The 19746-nt window shown below is 38.6% G+C and overlaps 1 protein-coding gene across 3 annotated transcripts; it reads right to left on the bottom strand.

The window, feature by feature from the left end:
• Positions 1-1727: 1727 nt before the first annotated feature.
• Positions 1728-19746, bottom strand: PLRG1 (pleiotropic regulator 1). 3 transcript variants are annotated; one of them, XM_061383918.1, is made up of 15 exons: positions 19458-19581; positions 17313-17419; positions 16141-16283; positions 14057-14110; positions 12837-12930; positions 12534-12615; positions 10899-11000; positions 9863-9955; positions 5983-6132; positions 5791-5892; positions 5354-5456; positions 4566-4674; positions 3464-3603; positions 2817-3010; positions 1728-2200 (listed from the first exon to the last, which is right to left on the bottom strand). In XM_061383918.1, the coding sequence occupies exons 1-15, from the start codon at positions 19464-19466 to the stop codon at positions 2141-2143; spliced, it is 1542 nt and encodes a 513-aa protein (XP_061239902.1). In that variant the 5' UTR covers positions 19467-19581; the 3' UTR covers positions 1728-2140. The 3 variants fall into 3 exon arrangements, with proteins under 3 accessions (XP_061239902.1, XP_061239903.1, XP_061239901.1); XM_061383919.1 differs by lacking the exon at positions 19458-19581 and adding an exon at positions 16958-17029 and having other exon boundaries at positions 17313-17401; XM_061383917.1 differs by lacking the exons at positions 16141-16283; positions 17313-17419 and having other exon boundaries at positions 19458-19746.

Here is a 19746-nt window from a genome sequence, read left to right as displayed (position 1 = left end):
GAGTGTGGTCACTGCTGATGGCTTACATATGGTGTGTGCTCATAAATCAAAAATGAGTTCAGCTAGCACAGTTGTCTCGCTAACATTTTACAGGTTCTTGAGTGTACTCAGGGCCTAGGCACAGGAAGGTTCAGGTTTAACTAGGGTTGAGGTTTTGCCAAGTAAATACAAAGAACAAAGGCACACACAAGAAATCCTGCTTAAGATTTCATGAGGTTCGTGACCATACATGGTGGAAACTTTCTGCAAGAAGATTCAACAGCACCACAATACAGAACAGCATGAATCAGGGAAATGGATTTTTCTCATGCTCTTCAGAATTTGATACTTGTGTCTAACAAGCAGAGTAAGCGGAAGCTTTGCTAGGCAGGATAACAAGGGCTATATCATCCTCACCTCCTTGTTCTAACAGTTTCTCCTTGTCTTTTGGACCAGGCTTTGGACAGTATTCACCTCTATGATCTTTCTTCTGTTGGAAGGCATAATTCATCTCTCAGGGATGCAAGTGCCGTGGGTTTTTTTTTTTTTATTTAAGTTTACAAAATACATGCTTATAGAAAATTAAAACATTATAGAAATATATGAAGCCAATCATGAAAGTTCTCCCATAATTCCACTCTCACAAAGCCACTGATAACAATGTGGTGTTACTTTCCTATTATTTTTTAGAACATTAACAAGTTATCAAAAAAAAATGCTTGTACAACTTCCTTTTTCATATAACAGTAAAATTTGGACATCTTATTATTCCAGAGATATTTCTCACTCTTTATGGAGAGAAACTGAAAATACCATAATATATTAAGCCCTTATTGTTATAACGGACATCTGGGCTAGTTTTAATTAAAGAACAAAGGTGAAATGAACTTGCTGTGTACATTTGTCAGATTATTCATATTAGGCAGTTTCCTAGTAATTTCATTTCTAATGAAGAGTTGGCCAAAGATTCCAAGCATTTTCAATATACTCTGGAAAACTACCCTCCCTAAAGGCTTAACAACTACATTCCCACCTACAGCATGCAAGATGGGACACATATATTTGGAAATCCTTATTCAAAATTATGGTTTAATTTCTTCATTTGAAACTATAAATTGATTGTTCTTATAATTGTGTTTTCTAACTATAGAAAGTGAAGTGTGATAAATTTTCTTGACTGATAGGGAATGAGGATCCTAAGGATAGAGGCACAGGCATCAAAAACTTAAACTTTTCTATGGAGTCTCTGCAAAAGACTGCAATCCTCAGTATAGCTTCAAACAATTGGTATTTCCAGTTACTTCTCCAGGGTTTGATACCTATATTGGTAACCTACTGCTTGTGGAATAAAACTGAAACTCAAAACACAAGCTTTCCCTACAGCTGTTCTCATTCAAGTGCAGCAGACAGCTCTCTGTTCCTGGAACATACACCTCTTGAATGTCTGGTTTTTGAGTTCACACCTTGCCTTAGAATACCCTTTCTTTCTGTGACCTCTCAAGACTCAGCTCAAACACCACTGACTCCATGAAGTCTTCCACAATCATTCCCAAGGAAAAAAAATGGGCTTTTCCTCTGTGTTATCCTGGTTTTTCACTGGCACTTCTATGATAGTATTTCTGTAGTAAGCTGCTAAAAGTGGAAGTCTTAAAGGACAGATACATTTTATCTGTATACTTTCTGAATAGTACCTAGTGCAGAACTTTGCAGAACATGTGCTCAAAAACTGTTGGTGAGATAAACATACATAAGACTTAAAAATCCTTTAATCCCAAAATATCAATCACAGATACCAGTATTTAAGGGTTTAAGAGAAAGATTACTCCCCTCAAAACATGTCCTACTAAAGTAAGCAGTTTTGTAAGTTAAAAAAAAGGGGGTGTGTTTTAATAGAAGTGGCAAATCATTCTGTTTAGGATAGTTATAGTCAAAAAACTCACATATGCTTGATATCTACATCTTACTTTCTAGGATCTCAAACTGTTAATTTTAGAAATAAAAACATGGGGGAGGACAGTTCATTGTAAAATATGAAAATGCAATGATTCAAGCATGAGTTTTTGCTTTATATTCCTAGCCAGAGCACAAATGACTGGATATTCTCATCAAGGCCAAGCTAAAAAGAAACAAAAAAACAAAAACTGCAACCACAATGAACACATCAAAATCTCTTTCTCTTGATAATTTCTGGCTTCCAGCTGACTGGATGAGTTTCTTCTGTCTAAAAACAGAAAAGTAAGTAAGTTAAAACAAAGTATTACTGATCTCCTTCATATTTAATAAGTTCCTCTCTAACAAAAATAAGGCACTTATTCTAAATTATATTACTTGGCATTATACATATAGCAGTTCTTTAACAATTTTAAGATAGGTGACAAACTTTTGGCATTACCTGATTATTTATTATCTAATAAATATTAAGATAAATAATATTTAATATCTAATAAAGGATGAATGCATTTGCTACAAATTCAGTTCATGGTGCTTCATTTTAAATCTAATGGTTTCTAGATATTCTAGTAACACCTAAGATTCTGATTCTAGAATTAATTTGCATAGCAATGTATTTTTTTGCTGTTATTCTTAGGGTAAGATTTTCTTAATAACTCTAATAAGCAAAGTTGAGATAAAATCAAAACTATCTACAGATTTGCTTCATCAATGAAACCAATGCAACAATCTATGAGCAGACACTATTCAGCATGACAAATGTTTTAGTATTATGAAGATTATTTCCTCTCCTGATAATTTCAATAGCTTTAAAATGAGAAAATGCCTGGAAAATTGGTAAAGCTGATTTATTCTACTTTAAAATATCTATGAAATACAGAACTTACTGCTGTATCATCCTCTTTGTACACTTTTATGGTTTTATCAGCTTCAGCAGTTAGTAATCGACTTTCAGACTGATCGAAAGCACAAGCAAATATTCCCGACTCACTGTCCAAAGACCCAGGCTGCACTGCTGCGTGAACCCTCTGGAAATTGTAGCCAGTTCTCCAGTCCCAGAGATGCATAGTGCCATTGTCAGCTTAAAGGGAAAGACAGGTTAGACCAAGTGTCCCCTCAACAGTTCAGCCTGACAAACACTTATTAAGCACCCATCCTCAGCCAAGCACCATGGAGTTATAAAGATATATAATACACAGGCACTTAAGCTCCTCTTAACATCAATTTGTCTACTTTCATTTGTGCTTAATTCAGAATTTATTATAGATCTCAAAAAGCACCACAAAATGACATTCAACTTCAAAACACACAACCAAACTTTACATGATTTCTGGCATAAATCCTTAACTTAGATTTATCAATGTGGGAACTTAAAGAGAACTGAACTATGAAATATGCTATATGTATTATGAATTTGCATGAATACACATGTTAAACAGGCAAGTTCTATTCTAATACGTCAGTATAATGACTTAGAAATTTTATTCGCTAAAAAAAAATAGACTAAAACATATTTATCATAAAAATACTTTACCTCCAGATACAAGCACTCCATCAGAATTTACTGTCAATGTGTTAATAATAGCATTGTGACCAGAAAGATTTTGAATGAAACTTCCATCGGGGAATTTCCACTGTTTTATGTTATCTGGAGAACCAGATGCAAATGTGTAACTGAAATAAGAAAAGAATTAATAATAAAGTAAACAAAGTTAAATACAATGTGGATTTTAAAAAAATCTTATTATGGCTACATTTTGCATGTATCATCAGGATCTATGTAGTTTTGGCAAAATATTATCATCATACCAAGATAAAAATATCAAGACAAAAAGATCTGTTCCAACTTATATCAGATTTCCAAATTACTTTAAATGTATAAGTCCTAGATTGAAGTTATATTCTCCTCTCATTTCCCCAGTGCTCTACACTGAGCTAAAGCAATAAACATATAACCCCCTAAACTCACATGAAGGGCAAGGGGTGATGTAAGTGTTTTGGAGAAAGCGAGAGAGAAAGCCAGAAGAAGAGAGAAAGAAGAAGTAAGAGAAGGAGAGGAAGAGAGAAGGGAGTCAGGGAAAGGAAGAAAGGGAGTGAGGGAGACAGGGATCGGAAGGAGGAGACAAGATAAAGGCAGGGAGGGTGGGGAGGGAGGCGAGGCAGGAGACAAGTGACCTTGGGAGTGCCAGGGGACAGGGTTTTACAGACAGCAGGTTGTGATGTTATGCTCCATCTCTCTGTGAATAATGTTCATGATACCTACTATTTTTTTCCTATGTATATTAATTTTTTCATTATGAAATTAACTATTCTATGTTTAGTCCAGTGTCCAAAAGTATTTTTGTCCAAAACATTAAATCTAGCGACTATTAGCTTCCATTACGACATGCAGCCTGTCACCATGATTTATTTGTATTATCTCATTTGACATCATTTTTCACCATGTAGAAAGTTTTCTTCATCTTATGGAGGACAAGAAAAATACTTCACAAGGAAAATAAAGGAAATGCAAGCTCATAAATGGAACAGGTCTGAAAAATGACTAAATGACTACCAAAGTAGTACTAATTTTGCTATTTCTGAATTATACTAAGAATTGAAGGAAGAAGGGAAGCTACTTAGGAAAACAGACTTACTGTCTTGGATGTAAAACCACAGCTCTGACTGATTTTTTGTGATTTGTTAATGTGACTCTTGTTTTTCCAGCCACCAAATCCCATAATCGTATTGTAGTATCATGGCTTCCTGTAAGGAGAATCCCCAAAATACAGACCAGAAAAAAAGAATGCAAGAGTTAAATATAATAAAACCTGAAGCATTCTTCTACAGACACATATATATGGAACAAAAGTTGTATCAACCTTTGACTAATTGCTTTCTATACTTTCAAAATATTTGGTTGATTTTAATTCTTAAATGTAATAAATGCTTAGTACACTGTCATCTGAAGAGCCAGAACAAACGTGAAAACAAATACATAATGTTATTCCCTAGTGGAGAGGAAGGCAAAAACTCTAATGATTATTTAAATAAAACAAGGGAAGGAATTATTTTCTAGTCTTAAAGATTCATTGCTATTAACCATGTTTGAAGCAAAGCAAGACTCAAATCAGTTCTAAAAGTCCGGGGTACTGCGTCTTCTAACATTAATTTCTTAGACTGCTAATTTTGAAACTATAAAACAGCACTTAGTTGTATCTAATAGCACTACTTTCTAGTCAGACATTACATGATACAAAGATTCTATGATATATAAAACTTATGACATAAAAACAGAATTAAATGTTACCACAATAAATTTCAAGTGCACACAGAAACACTGAATATACAACATAAAGCAAGAATCACAGTAAATATGAAAAGTATATAATCATAATGCACGCTGATATGAATATACCGTAAACTTGAAAAGTACGGATCATACCAGTGATAATTTGTGGTTCCGCAGCCTGACACCTCACTGTAGCCACTGCATTAGTATGTCCAGATAATGTGTGTACACTGGCTTTAGTTCTCACATCCCAAATCTATAAAAACAGCACACAATACTATCAATGAAAACAGGTATTCCTATCTTCAGGCAAGTAACAAGATCAATTCAAGCATGGGAACTGATTAGAAAACTGTGTTGACCTGTCTGAACAGAATGAAGAAAGTGTGTAAATGAAATAACCTGTCACATTTCAGGGGCAGGTCCACCCAACAGTGGACATGGTGAGGCCACAGAGCTGGGGATGAAGACTAGGTGGGGTACTGACGGGTCAAAGTAAGGATCTTGAAATTCTCTATCCAGAAACACAGACCTCAGGATCGCACCCTGCAGGGAGCAGTGTATGCACAGATGGGCTCCAGTCCACTTACCCGTGCGGTTGAGTCTCGGCTACAGGTCACCAGCACATCGATGGTTGGGTGCAAATCCAAGCCGTACACGGCACTCAGATGTCCATGATAGTGCCTTATAACCTAAAAAAGAAGGGAGGAGAGTTAACATATCTGTAACTGGGAAGATAAATAGGGGCTCATGATGCTTTCAGTCCTCAGCTCCACACATACCTTATTATACTCGAGATCCCAGCATTTGACTTGCTTGTCTTCTCCACAGGAGAACAGGTACGGGCTCCTCGTGCTCACTATCACACCACGTACTGTGCTTATGTGCCCAGTTAACGACAGTTTCAACTTGCCACTAGCCAAGTCCCAAATCTGCAATCAAAAAATACTTAATTTTACTCTTGCTGATTATTTCAAAGCAAATTTTTAGAATCTTAATGTTAAAATTGTCATCAAAAGTGAAAGATAAAAACATATAAAAATATAAAAGTTTGCAAAATAACCCCATCACCAAAAATAAAAGCAGGAGAAAGAGAATTAAAAGGCATGCTCAAACTGGGAAAGTATTTGCATAGATGACAAAAAGTTCTTAATATATAAAGGGTATGGAGCCAAAGAATGAATACTGAGGTATTAAATTAGTCAAGGATGGCATCAACTTAAAAAGAAATCCTGAAAAGTAGCAAATAAAGTATTAAAAAGTTCAACCTTACTACAAATTTAATATATAGTTTTCTTTTTTAAAGATTAGATATTCATTTCTACTTATACTAGCATGTTAAGTTGCTTCAGTCATGTTCAACTCTTTGTGACCCTATGGTCTGTAGCCTGCCAGGCTCCTCTGTCCATGGGATTCTCCAGGCGAGAAACTGGACTGGGTTGCTATGCCCTCCTCCAGGGGATCTTCCCAACTCTGGGATCAAACCCACATTTCCTGCAGTGCAGGCGGATTCTTTACCGCTGAGCCACGAGGGGAGCCCATCATATTCGTAGGTATTTTTAAAGAAACATAAGTAATGTCCTGAAAAGGATCCTCTCACGTTCTGCAAGCATCAATTCAATCATTTTGGAAAATAATTTAACTTTTGGGTATCAACTTCAAGAATGTCTGACCTTTTAATACTTTTTCTGGCAAACTATAACAAAGCAATACAGAAAATACAGAAAAAACAATAGAGAAAATTTAAAATACAGAAAAAGCTTTCAGTTCAGTTGCTCAGTCGTATCCGAATCTTTGCGACTCCATGAATCCCAGGATGCCAGGCCTCCTTGTCCATCACCATCTCCCGGAGTTCACTCAAACTCACGTCCATCGAGTCGGTGATGCCATCCAGCAATCTCATTCTCTGTCATCCCCTTTTGTCCTGCCCCCAATCTCTCCCAGCATCAGAGTCTTTTCCAATGAGTCAACTTTTCGCATGAGGTGGCCAAAGTACTGGAGTTTCAGCTTTAGCATCATTCCTTCCAAAGAACACCCAGGGCTGATCTTCAGAATAGACTGGTTGGATCTCCTTGCAGTCCAAGGGACTCTCAACAACACCACAGTTCAAAAGCATCAATTCTTCGGCGCTCAGCTTTCTTTATAGTCCAACTCTCACATCCATACATGACCACAGGAAAAACCATAGCCTTGACTAGACGGACCTTTGTTGCCAAAGTAATGTCTCTGCTTTTCAATATGCTATCTAGGTTGGTCATAACTTTTCTTCCAAGGAGTAAGCGTCTTTTAATTTCATGGCTGCAGTCACCATCTGCAGTGATTTCGGAGCCCAAAAACATAAAGTCTGACACTGTTTCCACTGTTTCCCCATCTATTTCCCATGAAGTGATGGGACTGGATGCCATGATCTTTGTTTTCTGAATGTTGAGCTTTAAGCCAACTTTTTCACTCTCCTCTTTCACTTTCAAGAGGCTTTTTAGTTCCTCTTCACTTTCTGCCATAAGGGTGGTGTCATCTGCATATCTGAGGTTATTGATATTTCTCCTGGCAATCTTGATTCCAGCTTGTGCTTCTTCCAGCCCAGCATTTCTCATGATGTACTCTGCATAGAAGTTAAATAAGCAGGGTGACAATATACAGGCTTGACGTACTCCTTTTCCTATTTGGAACCAGTCTGTTGTTCCATGTCCAGTTCTAACTGTTGTCTCCTGACCTGCATATAGGTTTCTCAAGAGGTAGGTCAGGTGGTCTGGTATTCCAATCTCTTGAAGAATTTTCCACAGTTTATTGTGATCCACACACTCAAAGGCTTTGGCATAGTCAATAAAGCAGAAATAGATGTTTTTCTGGAACTCTCTTGCTTTTTTGATGATCCAGCGGATGCTGGCAATTTGATCTCTGGTTCCTCTGCCTTTTCTAAAACCAGCTTGAACATCAGGCAGTTCACAGTTCATGTATTGCTGAAGCCTGGCTTGGAGAATTTTGAGCATTACTTTACTAGCGTATGAGATGAGTGCAATTGTGCGGTAGTTTGAGCATTCTTTCGCATTGCCTTTCCTTGGGACTGGAATGAAAACTGACCTTTTCCAGTCCTGTGGCCACTGCTGAGTTTTCCACGTTTGCTGGCATATCTAGTGCAGCACTTTCACCGCATCATCTTTCAGGATTTGAAAGAGCTCCACTGGAATTCCATCACCTCCACTAGCTTTGTTCGTAGTGTTGCTTTCTAAGGCCCACTTGACTTCACATTCCAGGATGTCTGGCTCTAGGTCAGTGATCACAACATCGTGATTATCTGGGTCGTGAAGATCTTTTTTGTACAGTTCTTCTGTGTATTCTTGCCATCTCTTCTTAATATCTTCTGCTTCTGTTAGGTCCATATCATTTCTGTCCTTTATTGAGCCCATCTTTGCATGAAATGTTGTCCTGGTATTTCTAATTTTCTTGAAGAGATCTCTAGTCTTTCCCACTCTGTTGTTTTCCTCTATTTCTTTGCATTGATTGCTGAGGAAGGCTTTCTTATCTCTTCTTGCTATTCCTTGGAACTCTGCATTCAGATGCTTATATCTTTCCTTTTCTCCTTTGATTTTCGCTTCTCTTGTTTTCACAGCTATTTGTAAAGCTATTTGAAAAAGCTTTAGGCCCACACTAATTACACAAAAGCATTGCTTATGATAGTTAAAAATGAGGAAGCTAAAAAACTTTAATGTTCAACAGTAGGAAAACAGACTACAGTGTATCCAATGATAACAATACTATAGAAGCACTTAAAAAGATGTTCAGAGGAGGGGTGGATAGGCAGTTTGGGATTCAGAGATGCAAACTAGTATATATAGAACTGACAGACAACAAGGTCCTAATATATGGCTCAGGGAACTATATTCAATATCCTGTAATAAACCATACACATATATACATGTATACACACACACATGTATATGGGGCTTCCCAGGTAGCACTAGTAGTAAAGAACTCGCCTGCCAATGCAGGAGACGTAAGAAACACAGGTTGATTCCTGGGTTGGGAAGATCCCCTGAAGAAGGGAATGGCTACCCACTCCAGTATTCTGGCCTGGAGAATTCCATGGACTGTATAGTCCATGGGGTCTCAAAGACTCAGACACAACTGAGTGACTTTCACTTTCACTTAAGTGAAAAATAACCTGGGACAGAATTACATATTTGAACATGAATGTTTAAAAGATACACATTTATAACCACAGGAAAAATGCTCAGAAGAAAATGCAGATACACATACACAGAGAAGTTAAAAATAAATTTATTCAAATACCTGACAGTAATAGGATTATGTATGGGTCTACATTCTTTTATTCTCCTTAACATTTTCCACACTTTTTAATAGATAAGCCTGCTTTAATTTTGTAATCAGAAGGGGAAAAAATATAAAGGAATTACTTGGAGATAGTCAGCATGCACTATCTGGAAAAAAACTGTTGTTTAAATACCACTTTCTCAAACAGATACTTATTTGGGACATTTAACTGGTACAAATTATTTTAACAGGCAATAAATTTTACTGCACACTCAGGTCTACAAATCAGAGAACTACAACAGCAGTTACCCAGAGGAAATAACTTAAAACACATTAAAATTACATGGCAAACAAAAAGTCATATTTATTTTTTTCTTCTTTTCTTATTACCTTTATAGTTCTGTCAGCAGATCCAGTAACAAACCACTGATTTCCAGGTTCGACAGCAATACATCGAACCCAGCCAAGATGCCCACTGATCACCTGTATTAAGGAAAAAAGACAGAATGAGCAAGCTCACTATACATAAACTAAAGCTGATTCAATTTCAAGTCATCATGCTTGGGTTAAATTTCATCCAATCTGACTTGCCCTACCCCTATCCTCAAATAATAAGTTTATAAGATTAACTGCTAATTAGATTTTAAAATAAGTGTTAAATTATCTTCAACTGGTGAATGGATGAATATACAAACTGTGGTATATCTATACAATGGATTACTGCTTGACAATAAGAAGGAATGCATTAATACATGCAACAACTTAGATGAATCTAAATGCAGTAAGCTGAGTGAAGAAACTCAGCCCCAAAAGATATATACTGAATTTACAATACAACTGAAAAGCACAACTATAATGATAGAAAACAAATGAAAGGTTGGCAGGGTAGGGAAGGGTGTGATTATAAAAAACAGCCCAGGGGTATGTGTGAATTGATAGAAGTTCTAATTATCCAGATTGTGGTAGTGGCTAACCAAGTTTATAACCTTTAAGATTTATTAGATCTATACACCAAAAGAAAGTCTATTCTATAGTCTGGTAACATGTACAGCTGTCTGTTTCCTACTATTTACATTTTACTTAATATTTGGTACATTTGAAATGTCCTGATGCATTGATTTTCTCCTTGACCTTCATAAAGACACCTCAAACACATTCCTAAATTTATTTTGTGTGCTCTCCATTCAGGAGCTTTCATCAATATTTTATACTACATTTTATACAAAATATAAGTATATAACTTCTACTTAATGAAGTTTACTTTCCAAGATATCTTTTAAGATAGTGCCTAACCCCCTTCCCCCCAACCCCAAACTACCAGCTGTCATATAGTCACTGTTTCCTCTTTATTCTAGCCCTTGGCTCTTGTTTAACTGGAAAGCAGTGATCATGTTTCTGTAGTGCAATGACAGACAGGGTCACTCACTCTGTAGAGTTTCCAGGGTGGGTGCCACTGGGGTTTTGGCATTGTAGGGGCTTTTTTAGCCATCAGTGCAGAGTTCTTGGCATTGCTACCCTCCATAACAACCTAGATAAGGAAAAGATTACATTATTATTAAAGACATCCTATCTACAATTTCATGTTATCAATTCTAAAATGGAAAGTCAAAGAGGGGATTTATGAAAGGTTTTTTTTTCCTTAAAGGAAAGCTGAAAAATATTTGCATACCCAGAAAATGAGTCTAAGACTTCCAATCAGAACTATATGTTCTGTTTGTTAAGTTTGACTTTAAAACACAAAAAATCTCATGAGGCAAAACCTTAGCATTGAAAGCACATATCACTGTGCATGGGTTCAAAACCCAATTCTGTCCCTTACCAGCTGAAGACCTGAGGTAAGAAATTAAGTCATTTCTGTGCCTCATTAGTAAAATGGAAATAACAGCAACTGCCCCATAGAGCGATTCTGAGGACTATGACAGAGTGGTTAGTGCTCAACATAAACTTCAATTTTTAAGAAACTGTAAGTGGATTAATGCCACTGCCTTTGTCACATTTTAACATTATTGATCTAATATTACAAAGGAGATTGAAAGTTCCTTCTATTTATCTCCTACAAAAGTATTTCAAGACTATATAAGGGTATACTAGCTGATATAACCATCTACTGCTAGCATCCCATCCAAAAAATACTGAAGTCTGTAAACCGCCTGTGCTCAAGAGGCTTACGTTATATCCCAAGCAGGCAGAAAGTCTGGGAAGATCCTGTGAATGGAGGCTAAAGAAAAATGTGGTGGGAGGACTACAAATTTACTCACTTCATAAAGCAACTGCACAACAAACTGAGGAAGTAAGGCCTGTACTTATGTCAAGTGACAGCATAATGAAGCAAACTGCATTTTTAGTTATTCTTTCTACAACTACTTTCATTGGTAACAACAGCTGCCACTTACTTACAGATAAATTATATATTTTTAAATGCTCATTTATAAAATACTAGTTGTATAGCCTATGAATACTATAATGCCAATAGCACTCAACTCAAACAGGATAAACCAACTGAGAGCTTAATAAAAGATACTTCACATCTAACACATACTAATACAAGCTTCAGAACAACAGTGCTTGTATTTTTAATACTGGGTAACAAACAGCAACATCACAGTATCCTCATCAAAATAACTGTCACACCCAACATGCAAGTAAGACACACGATTAATAAAACTTCTTTTGTCAGTTCACTAGCAACTTAAATTTTAGGGCTATGAAATATTAACAATGAGCTCAGGAAGAGTCTGCCTGCTACTGCAGGAGACCTGGGTTCAATACCTGGGTTGGGAAGATCCCATGGAGAAGAGAATGGCAACCCATTCCAGTATTATTGCCTGGAAAATTCCTTGGGCAGAGGTGCCTGGAGGGCTACAGTCCCTGGGGTCACAAAGGGTCAGACAGGACTGAGCGACTAACACTTTCACTTTTAGGCTGCTATTTACTTGAAAAATTCCAAGGAAAATGTTCATTCATTTAACATTTCAGGTGAGACTCTTCAGAGTAAAGGGACACAGGCAGTATGCTCCACAGTCAGAAACCCGCAGCACGGCAAGATTCGACACAGACTCACCGTCCCTGCAGGCTGCGCACGGTCAGGAGCCCCGGGGTGCCGGTATTCACCGCCAGCAGGCACAGGACGATTTGCATCAGCTCTGAGGAAAATGAAAAGAACCGGCACACTGTAAGTAAGCAATGCCTCCAGTCACTTCATCTGCAGGACTGACTCTTTTTTAAAAAGTTTTTGTAAGCACTGGTAAAGGAAAATGTCACATAATACATAATTACAAAGAAACAAATTTAAATATGAGAAAAAAATGTTAAAGCAGTAAACTATGCTTTCAAAATCTTTGTAATTTAGAAGCATATTTCCTACCTGGCTTGAGAAGCAGGTAATGCCACAGCTAAGGACTGTGCAGCTGATTCACTTGGCATTCTTTGGATCTTAGTGTCTGCTGTCAAAGCAACCCCTGTTAAAATTAGAAAAAAATCAACTATTTTTAGTATCTATCTTTGCTTTCATTTATATGCATTTACAATAAAAAACTGGAGTAAGACATGCCAAAAAGGAAATGTTAATTATCTCCAGATGGTGATATTATAAAAATTTTTATTATATTTTGCAGGCCTTTTGTTTTTAACTCTTCTATAATAAATATTGCTCAATGTATATCTCAAATTTATCTCACACATTTAATCAAAATAGTTTGATATGAACATAGCCCAACATAGTAGTTAAATTTAATACATAATAGTTAAATCTCTATTATCTTAGGATACTACTTTCAAATATAAAAATTAAGCAATTCCCCAAATACTAACAGAGTGTTTCCAAGGGTAAATGTAAATTCCTACAACAAAAAGCACTAATTTATCTATACTTTCAATGTGGTGAATTCTGTCCTCTAAAATTACTAGAATCTAGATATACTAAGGCAACCCACTCCAGTACTCTGCCTGGAAAATCCCATGTCCATGGGGTTGCTAAGAGTCGGGCACAACTGAGCGACTTCACTTTCACTTTTCACGTTCATGCATTGGAGAAGGAAATGGCAACCCACTGCAGTGTTCTTGCCTGGAGAATCCCAGGGACGGCGGAACCTGGTGGGCTGCCGTCTATGGGGTCGCACAGAGTTGGACACGACTGAAACGACTTAGCAGCAGCAGCAGATATACTAAGCTTTGTGTCCTCCACTCTGTGATTGTGGCCACTCTACTTGTGTGCTAATTCCTCTACACGCACAACATAGCCAGGATATGTTTCTATCATACCTGCTTCTACATGAACATTTTCAACACTTTTATAAGCTTAGTGATATTAATGTGTCTAACTAAACCTCCAGGTAATAAGCTTGTCTTAGCCCAGAGCAGTCTTTTGAATTCTTAGCACAGTGACTGATGAAAAATAGGTGCTTAATTTAGTTTGCAGAATGACTGCATATGAAACTTATGTTAATTCTTATCTAAAATGCTCTGCCTGAATATCTGGTTATGGAGCTTATCTTATATTCTACAGGCAATGGGGATCATATTATTGGCTCATTCGTGGAAATATAAGTGACCATAAGACATTTTCAAATATAACAGTTTACTTACCAGGTCCTGGTGGATACGGATGTGTACCTGTCACCAAATATTCAACTTCTTGTCCTACCAAAAGAAAGAGTGAGAAAGAAAATTCATCAATGGCAAAATTACCTTATACACACATGCTATTTCTTTTAATGAATTAAATAATATTAAATTATCAACTGGATTTCTTAAATTTTCCCAACTAATCAAGTCTCAGAAATAAGGTAAGTTGATCATTTTTGTTTTGGCTTCTGGAGACATATACACAGCTATTTCCTTGGCCGTTTGCTGATGTGAGGTCAAGAAAGCTTGTAAGTTTGTTACACAGCAATGTAATAGCAATAGAAAGGCCATCCTGGCAAGTAAGAATCCACTCAGGCTTACCTTCTAAGAAAATGGTTTTCTTGTGGAACCCTGGATTATCTTTATTCACTATGATTTTAGTACTTAATATCACCTTTCTGAATTATAGCCAAAACAGACAGATGCCCTCTCCACAGGTTAGGAATTTTCCCTTTAGTCTCCACTATGAGAAAGGCAATGCCAAAGAATGCTCAAACTACCGCAAAGTTGCACTCATCTCACATGCTAGTAAATTAATGCTCAAAATTCTCCAAGCCAGGCTTCAGCAATACGTGAACCGTGAACTTCCTGATGTTCAAGCTGGTTTTAGAAAAGGCAGAGGAACCAGAGATCATATTGCCAACATCTGCTGGATCAGGGAAAAAGCAAGAGAGTTCCAGAAAAGCATCTATTTCTGCTTTATTGACTATGCCAAAGCCTTTGAGTGTGTGGATCACAATAAACTGTGGAAAATTCTTCAAGAGATGGGAATACCAGGTGGTCACCTGACCTGCCTCTTGAGAAATCTGTATGCAGGTCAGGAAGCAACAGTTAGAACTGGACATGGAGCAACAGACTGGTTCCAAATAGGAAAAGGAGTCCGTCAAGGCTGTATATTGTCACCGTGCTTATTTAACTTAAATGCAGAGTACATCACGAGAAACGCTGGACTGGAAGAAACACAAGCCGGAATCAAGATTGCCAGGAGAAATATCAATAACCTCAGATATGCAGATGACACCACTCTTATGGCAGAAAGTGAAGAGGAACTCAAAAGCCTCTTGATGAAAGTGAGAGAGGAGAGTGAAAAAGTTGGCTTAAAGCTCAACATTCAGAAAACGAAGATCATGGCATCCGGTCCCATCACTTCATGGGAAATAGATGGGGAAACAGTGGAAATAGTGTCAGATTTTATTATTTTGGGCTCCAAAATCACTGCAGATGGTGACTGTGGCCATGAAATTAAAAGACGCTTACTCCTTGGAAGGAAACTTATGACCAACCCAGATAGCATATTCAAAAGACATTACTTTGCCAACAAAGGTCCATGTAGTCAAGGCTATGGTTTTTCCTGTGGTCATGTATGGAGGTGAGAGTTGGACTGGGAAGAAGGCTGAGCGCCGAAGAATTGATGCTTTTGAACTGTGGTGTTGGAGAAGACTCTTGAGAGTCCCTTGGACTGCAAGGAGATCCAGCCAGTCCATTCTGAAGGAGATCAGCCCTGGGATTTCTTTGGAGGGATTGATGCTAAAGCTGAAACTCCAGTACTTTGGCCACCTCATGCAAAGAGTTGACTCATTGGAAAAGACTCTGATGCCGGGAGGGATTGGGGGCAGGAGGAGAAGGGCACGACAGAGGATGAGATGGCTGGATGGCATCACTGCCTCGATGGACGTGAGTCTGAGTGAACTCCGGGAGTTGGTGACGGACAGGGAGGCCTGGCATGCTGCGATTCATGGTGTCGCAAAGAGTCGGACACGACTGAGCGACTGAACTGAACTGAACTGATGACTATCATCAAATCCTAAGAATCTCTGTGATCATCATAACAGTTTTTCAATTTCATATAAGGAAAAAAATCCACCAACCAATAATCTCACTCATTATGAGGAAATCAGGACTTCTACTATAATCTTGGTATAGCTGTTAAATAGGGTTGTGATTCTAAGAAGTCCTTCTAGGAGGAGCACTAATAAGATATTTTCATTTTTCTATTTTTAAAATTCACATTTAAATCCTGACAATTCTGACAAAACCACGCTCACCTTGATTGGCAGGATACTGTTTGTGTCCATATGAATCTGACGCATTCTGAGGGACTTTCTCTTTAAGATTTTCTTTGGAAGTAGGCATATGCAACACAGGACCATATTCATTACGCAGCTTGATTGCCATTTTCCGTTTGTGACTATTTAAAAATTATAAACACAAAAATGTATCTTTGAGTACTTTAAATATATTTATGAATGTAAATATATTCATAGATAGCTAGGACACAAATTTTTAAATAGCTTAAGCTTGCCTAATCTTAATGTAGAAAACGTTTCTGGTAAGATTTTAAAGTTAAACAACATTTTAAAAAATTTCCAAGTGCATTTCCAAACTTTGTTCACAATCTACCACACAGCATCCATTAAGCTGAGTATGTTTCAGTTTGTTGATCAATTATAAAAAACCTTCATGTTGATTTATCGAAGGTCTATAACTGATGTTAAAATATATAGAAACTAATATATCCTTTAAAAAATGTCAGAGTCAATATACTTCCGTTCTATATGTCTAAATGTAAAAATACAGTTAAGAGCTTCTATAGTAACCTTTCCTGGATATATCTAGAAAGACTAATTAAAACTAATCCCAGTACTTAGTTCAGTATTTTAGAAAGAAATGCAAGTACTATGCTACTTTTAAGGACAGCCCACTTTGTTAATTAAATATAAATGCTTGTTTGAGTAATTAGGTAGATTTTAAAAGAAGGGTAAAGGACAAAGAAGGAACACTGCACATAATGCAATCCCAGACTGGAGCTGGAGATGTAGAACCAAAAATATGCCACCACTCAAGAATCTTCATCATACTAACGAGAAAAGATGGGAGTAGAAGTACTGGCCAGGTACAATTTCAGCTCAGCAAGGCTCTGAGAGCAGCAGGAAGCTGAAAGCACATACAAAGTGATTGATTATAAAATATAACACCTAAAAGGGACTCTCCTAATTACTGGGTATTTGTAAAATGCAATTAATTAAGGGGAATTTTTCTGTAAAAAGCCAAAAAGTAGTTAAATCAGCTTAAATTATGCCAAAACATGATTCATTACTAATAGATCTCCTAAAAGTTAGTATTACTCACTAATTTTTAAAGGTTCCCCTCTCCCTGCTCTCTTCCCCCATTATTAAAAGTTGAAACATTCTAGCAATTGAAAAGGAACTATCCCTACCTCTCTTCATCCAAAGGCACAGGTTTTCCATTATCAGCCACAAACATGTCATGGGTTCTCTTCAACGACCTGAACACAAGCGTGTGTACAGAATGCTTCTGCACCTCCTAGAAAGAAAGAGTGTAATTACATACCTAGCTACAAATTACATACACCATAATCTCAACTGAAGCAAATTAATGAGAAACTTTACACCTTTAAATATGTAAAACTTTGTACCACTCACCACAGCTATTTATAACAAGCTATAGGAGTCAAGTTCAGGGAAGAGGAGGAAGCTCCTCTTGGGCCACAGCCCCAGGTTTACCAACCGAGCGATGCCTGAAATCAGTCACTTGTTCAATACACATTTACTGAGTTCCTATTAAATGAGTGCCAGGTATTGTGCTAGAAACTAACAACAGAATAATGAAAAGGCAGCCACCGTCCCTGTGCTCAAGAGGAAACATAAAAATAGGGTAAGTAACTCCATATTTTAATAACTGCTATGAAGGAAACAAGCAGGGGGCTGAGACAAACAGAGCAAGACCTTAGGCTGGTTATGGAAGATCTCTCTGAGGTGGCAGCTAAGCAGAGAAGGAATCAGTCTTGCACAAAATAGAGGTAAGAACAATTCAGGCAGGACTTCTCAGGTGGTACAGCAGATCAGAATCTGCCTGCCAAAGCGGGGACACAGGTTTCACCTGGTCGGGGAAGAATCCATAGGCCACAGAACAACTAAAGTCCCTGCGCCACAACTACAGGAGCCTGTGCGCCTCGAGTCTGTGCTCGGCAGAGAGAAGCTGCCGCAATGAGAAGGTCCCGCACGGTAAAGAAGAGTAGCCCCTCCTTCCTTGCAACGGCAGAAAGCCCACGCGCAGGAACGAAGACCCAGCGAAACTGAAAAAAACCAATCAATTAAAAAAAAAAAAAATCCAGACAAGGAGAAAAAGCCATATACAAAAGTATTCTGTAACTGAAATACTGCCAGAAGCTGTAGTACATAATGTACAGTACAGAAGCTGTAGAACATAGTATATGTTCGGTGAAAAGGAGGGTTCGTGATGGAAGATGAGGTTGTAAGGACAGACAAAGTCCCGGTAAGTTGTTTTTTATACCATTGCAAGACTGTGCATTTTTGCCCTAGTTTTACACAGGGCCACTAAAGTATCATACAAGAAAAGCTCGATCAACTTAGGTTTTAAACAGATCAATTTGGTGCGGAAGGGAGAGGGATGACAAACGCGGAAGCAAAAAGACCGACCACCTAAAAGCAAATGTATTAGCGCTGGTGGAAGATGATGCGGTCTGAATTCAGGTGATGACAGTAGGCCTAGACAAAGAGCCAAGAATTCTGAGATTAAAATGAACAGAGCTTGCTAACAGAATGATAGTTCAAACCAGAGGGAAATGCAAAAATTCAAGAATGGCTGGTTTTCCCGGAAAAGAGCTTAAATAGGAGACAAAGTGAAGACCAGAGGAGACCACCAGTGAGGACACAGAGTCACTGACTCTACCCAGCAGACGGCCAGTACCTGTTGTCAAACATCGATGTTCAATAAAAGCCCCGCCTAAGAAGACCGTGACGAACTCCGTACCCAAGGACCGCGTGAAAACTGGAGTAATCACCTCAGGCTTCCCGCCTAGAAGGCCTTCCCTTACAGCTCAGTTGGTAAAGAAACCGCCTGCAGTGCAGGAGACCCCGGCTCCATTCCTGAGTAGGGAAGATCTGCTGGAGAAGGGAAAGGCTACCCACTCCTCCCACTCCAGTATTCCCTGGACTTCCCTTTGGCTCAGCTGGTAAGAGAATCCACCTGCAATGCGGGAGACCTGGGTTCGATCCCTGAGTTGGGAAGATCCCCTTGGAGAAGGGAAAGGCAACCCACTTCAGTATTCTGGCCTGGAGAATTCCATGGACTATATAGTCCATGGGGTAGCAAAGAGTCGGTCACGACTGAGCGACTTTCGCTTCACTTCACAACTCCGGCTTCTTCTCTTCCTCCAGAAAACCTTTCGAGACCACCCGGTCTCGGCCAAACAGCCTCCCCCTCGCAGCCACTACTCTCTCCAGTTTCCACACTCCCAAACCCTCAATCGCCCACGCCCGCTGCCAAAGAAAAACAATCCAGAAGCAGACGGCCCCTGAGCACCCAAGTGTCACTTTACCTCGACCATGGCTCTGCCGTCTATACAGGCGCTCCAGCAGGGAAGAAGCAGTAGAATCAGGAGAACAGGACAGAAACCGCCGCCACCTCGGCTCAGCCCCTTCCGGAATTGCGCTTCCTGGGCCGGATGTGACGCAAGGTTCCGCGCAGACGCGCGGGGCGCTCGCAGGCCTTCCGGGGTGAAGCGACGGGCTCTTCTTCTCCGGCCGCCTCTGGGGAGGAGCTTCTGGACAGCAAAGCGGAAGGTGCAGGAGTCGCGTGACGATGCGTTTCATTTCCTCTTGCAGAAA

The sequence above is a fragment of the Bos javanicus genome, chromosome 17, assembly GCF_032452875.1.
Source record: "Bos javanicus breed banteng chromosome 17, ARS-OSU_banteng_1.0, whole genome shotgun sequence".
In the NCBI taxonomy this organism is placed as follows: domain Eukaryota; kingdom Metazoa; phylum Chordata; class Mammalia; order Artiodactyla; family Bovidae; genus Bos; species Bos javanicus.
Note: the sequence above shows the minus strand (reverse complement) of the source record. Positions and strands in the feature narration are given on the sequence as shown.

What these genes read in the sequence shown, in the direction of transcription:
- PLRG1 (XM_061383917.1), bottom strand. Translation starts at nt 19,731, where the DNA reads ATGAAACGCATCGTCACGCGACTCCTGCACCTTCCGCTTTGCTGTCCA. An exon ending in GTGCGCAGCCTGCAGGGACG is followed by an intron (nt 11,001 to 12,533) that starts GTGAGTCTGTGT and finishes TTCCTTATCTAG; the next exon opens with GTTGTTATGGAGGGTAGCAA. An exon ending in CACCCTGGAAACTCTACAGA is followed by an intron (nt 9,956 to 10,898) that starts GTGAGTGACCCT and finishes TCCTTAATACAG; the next exon opens with GTGATCAGTGGGCATCTTGG.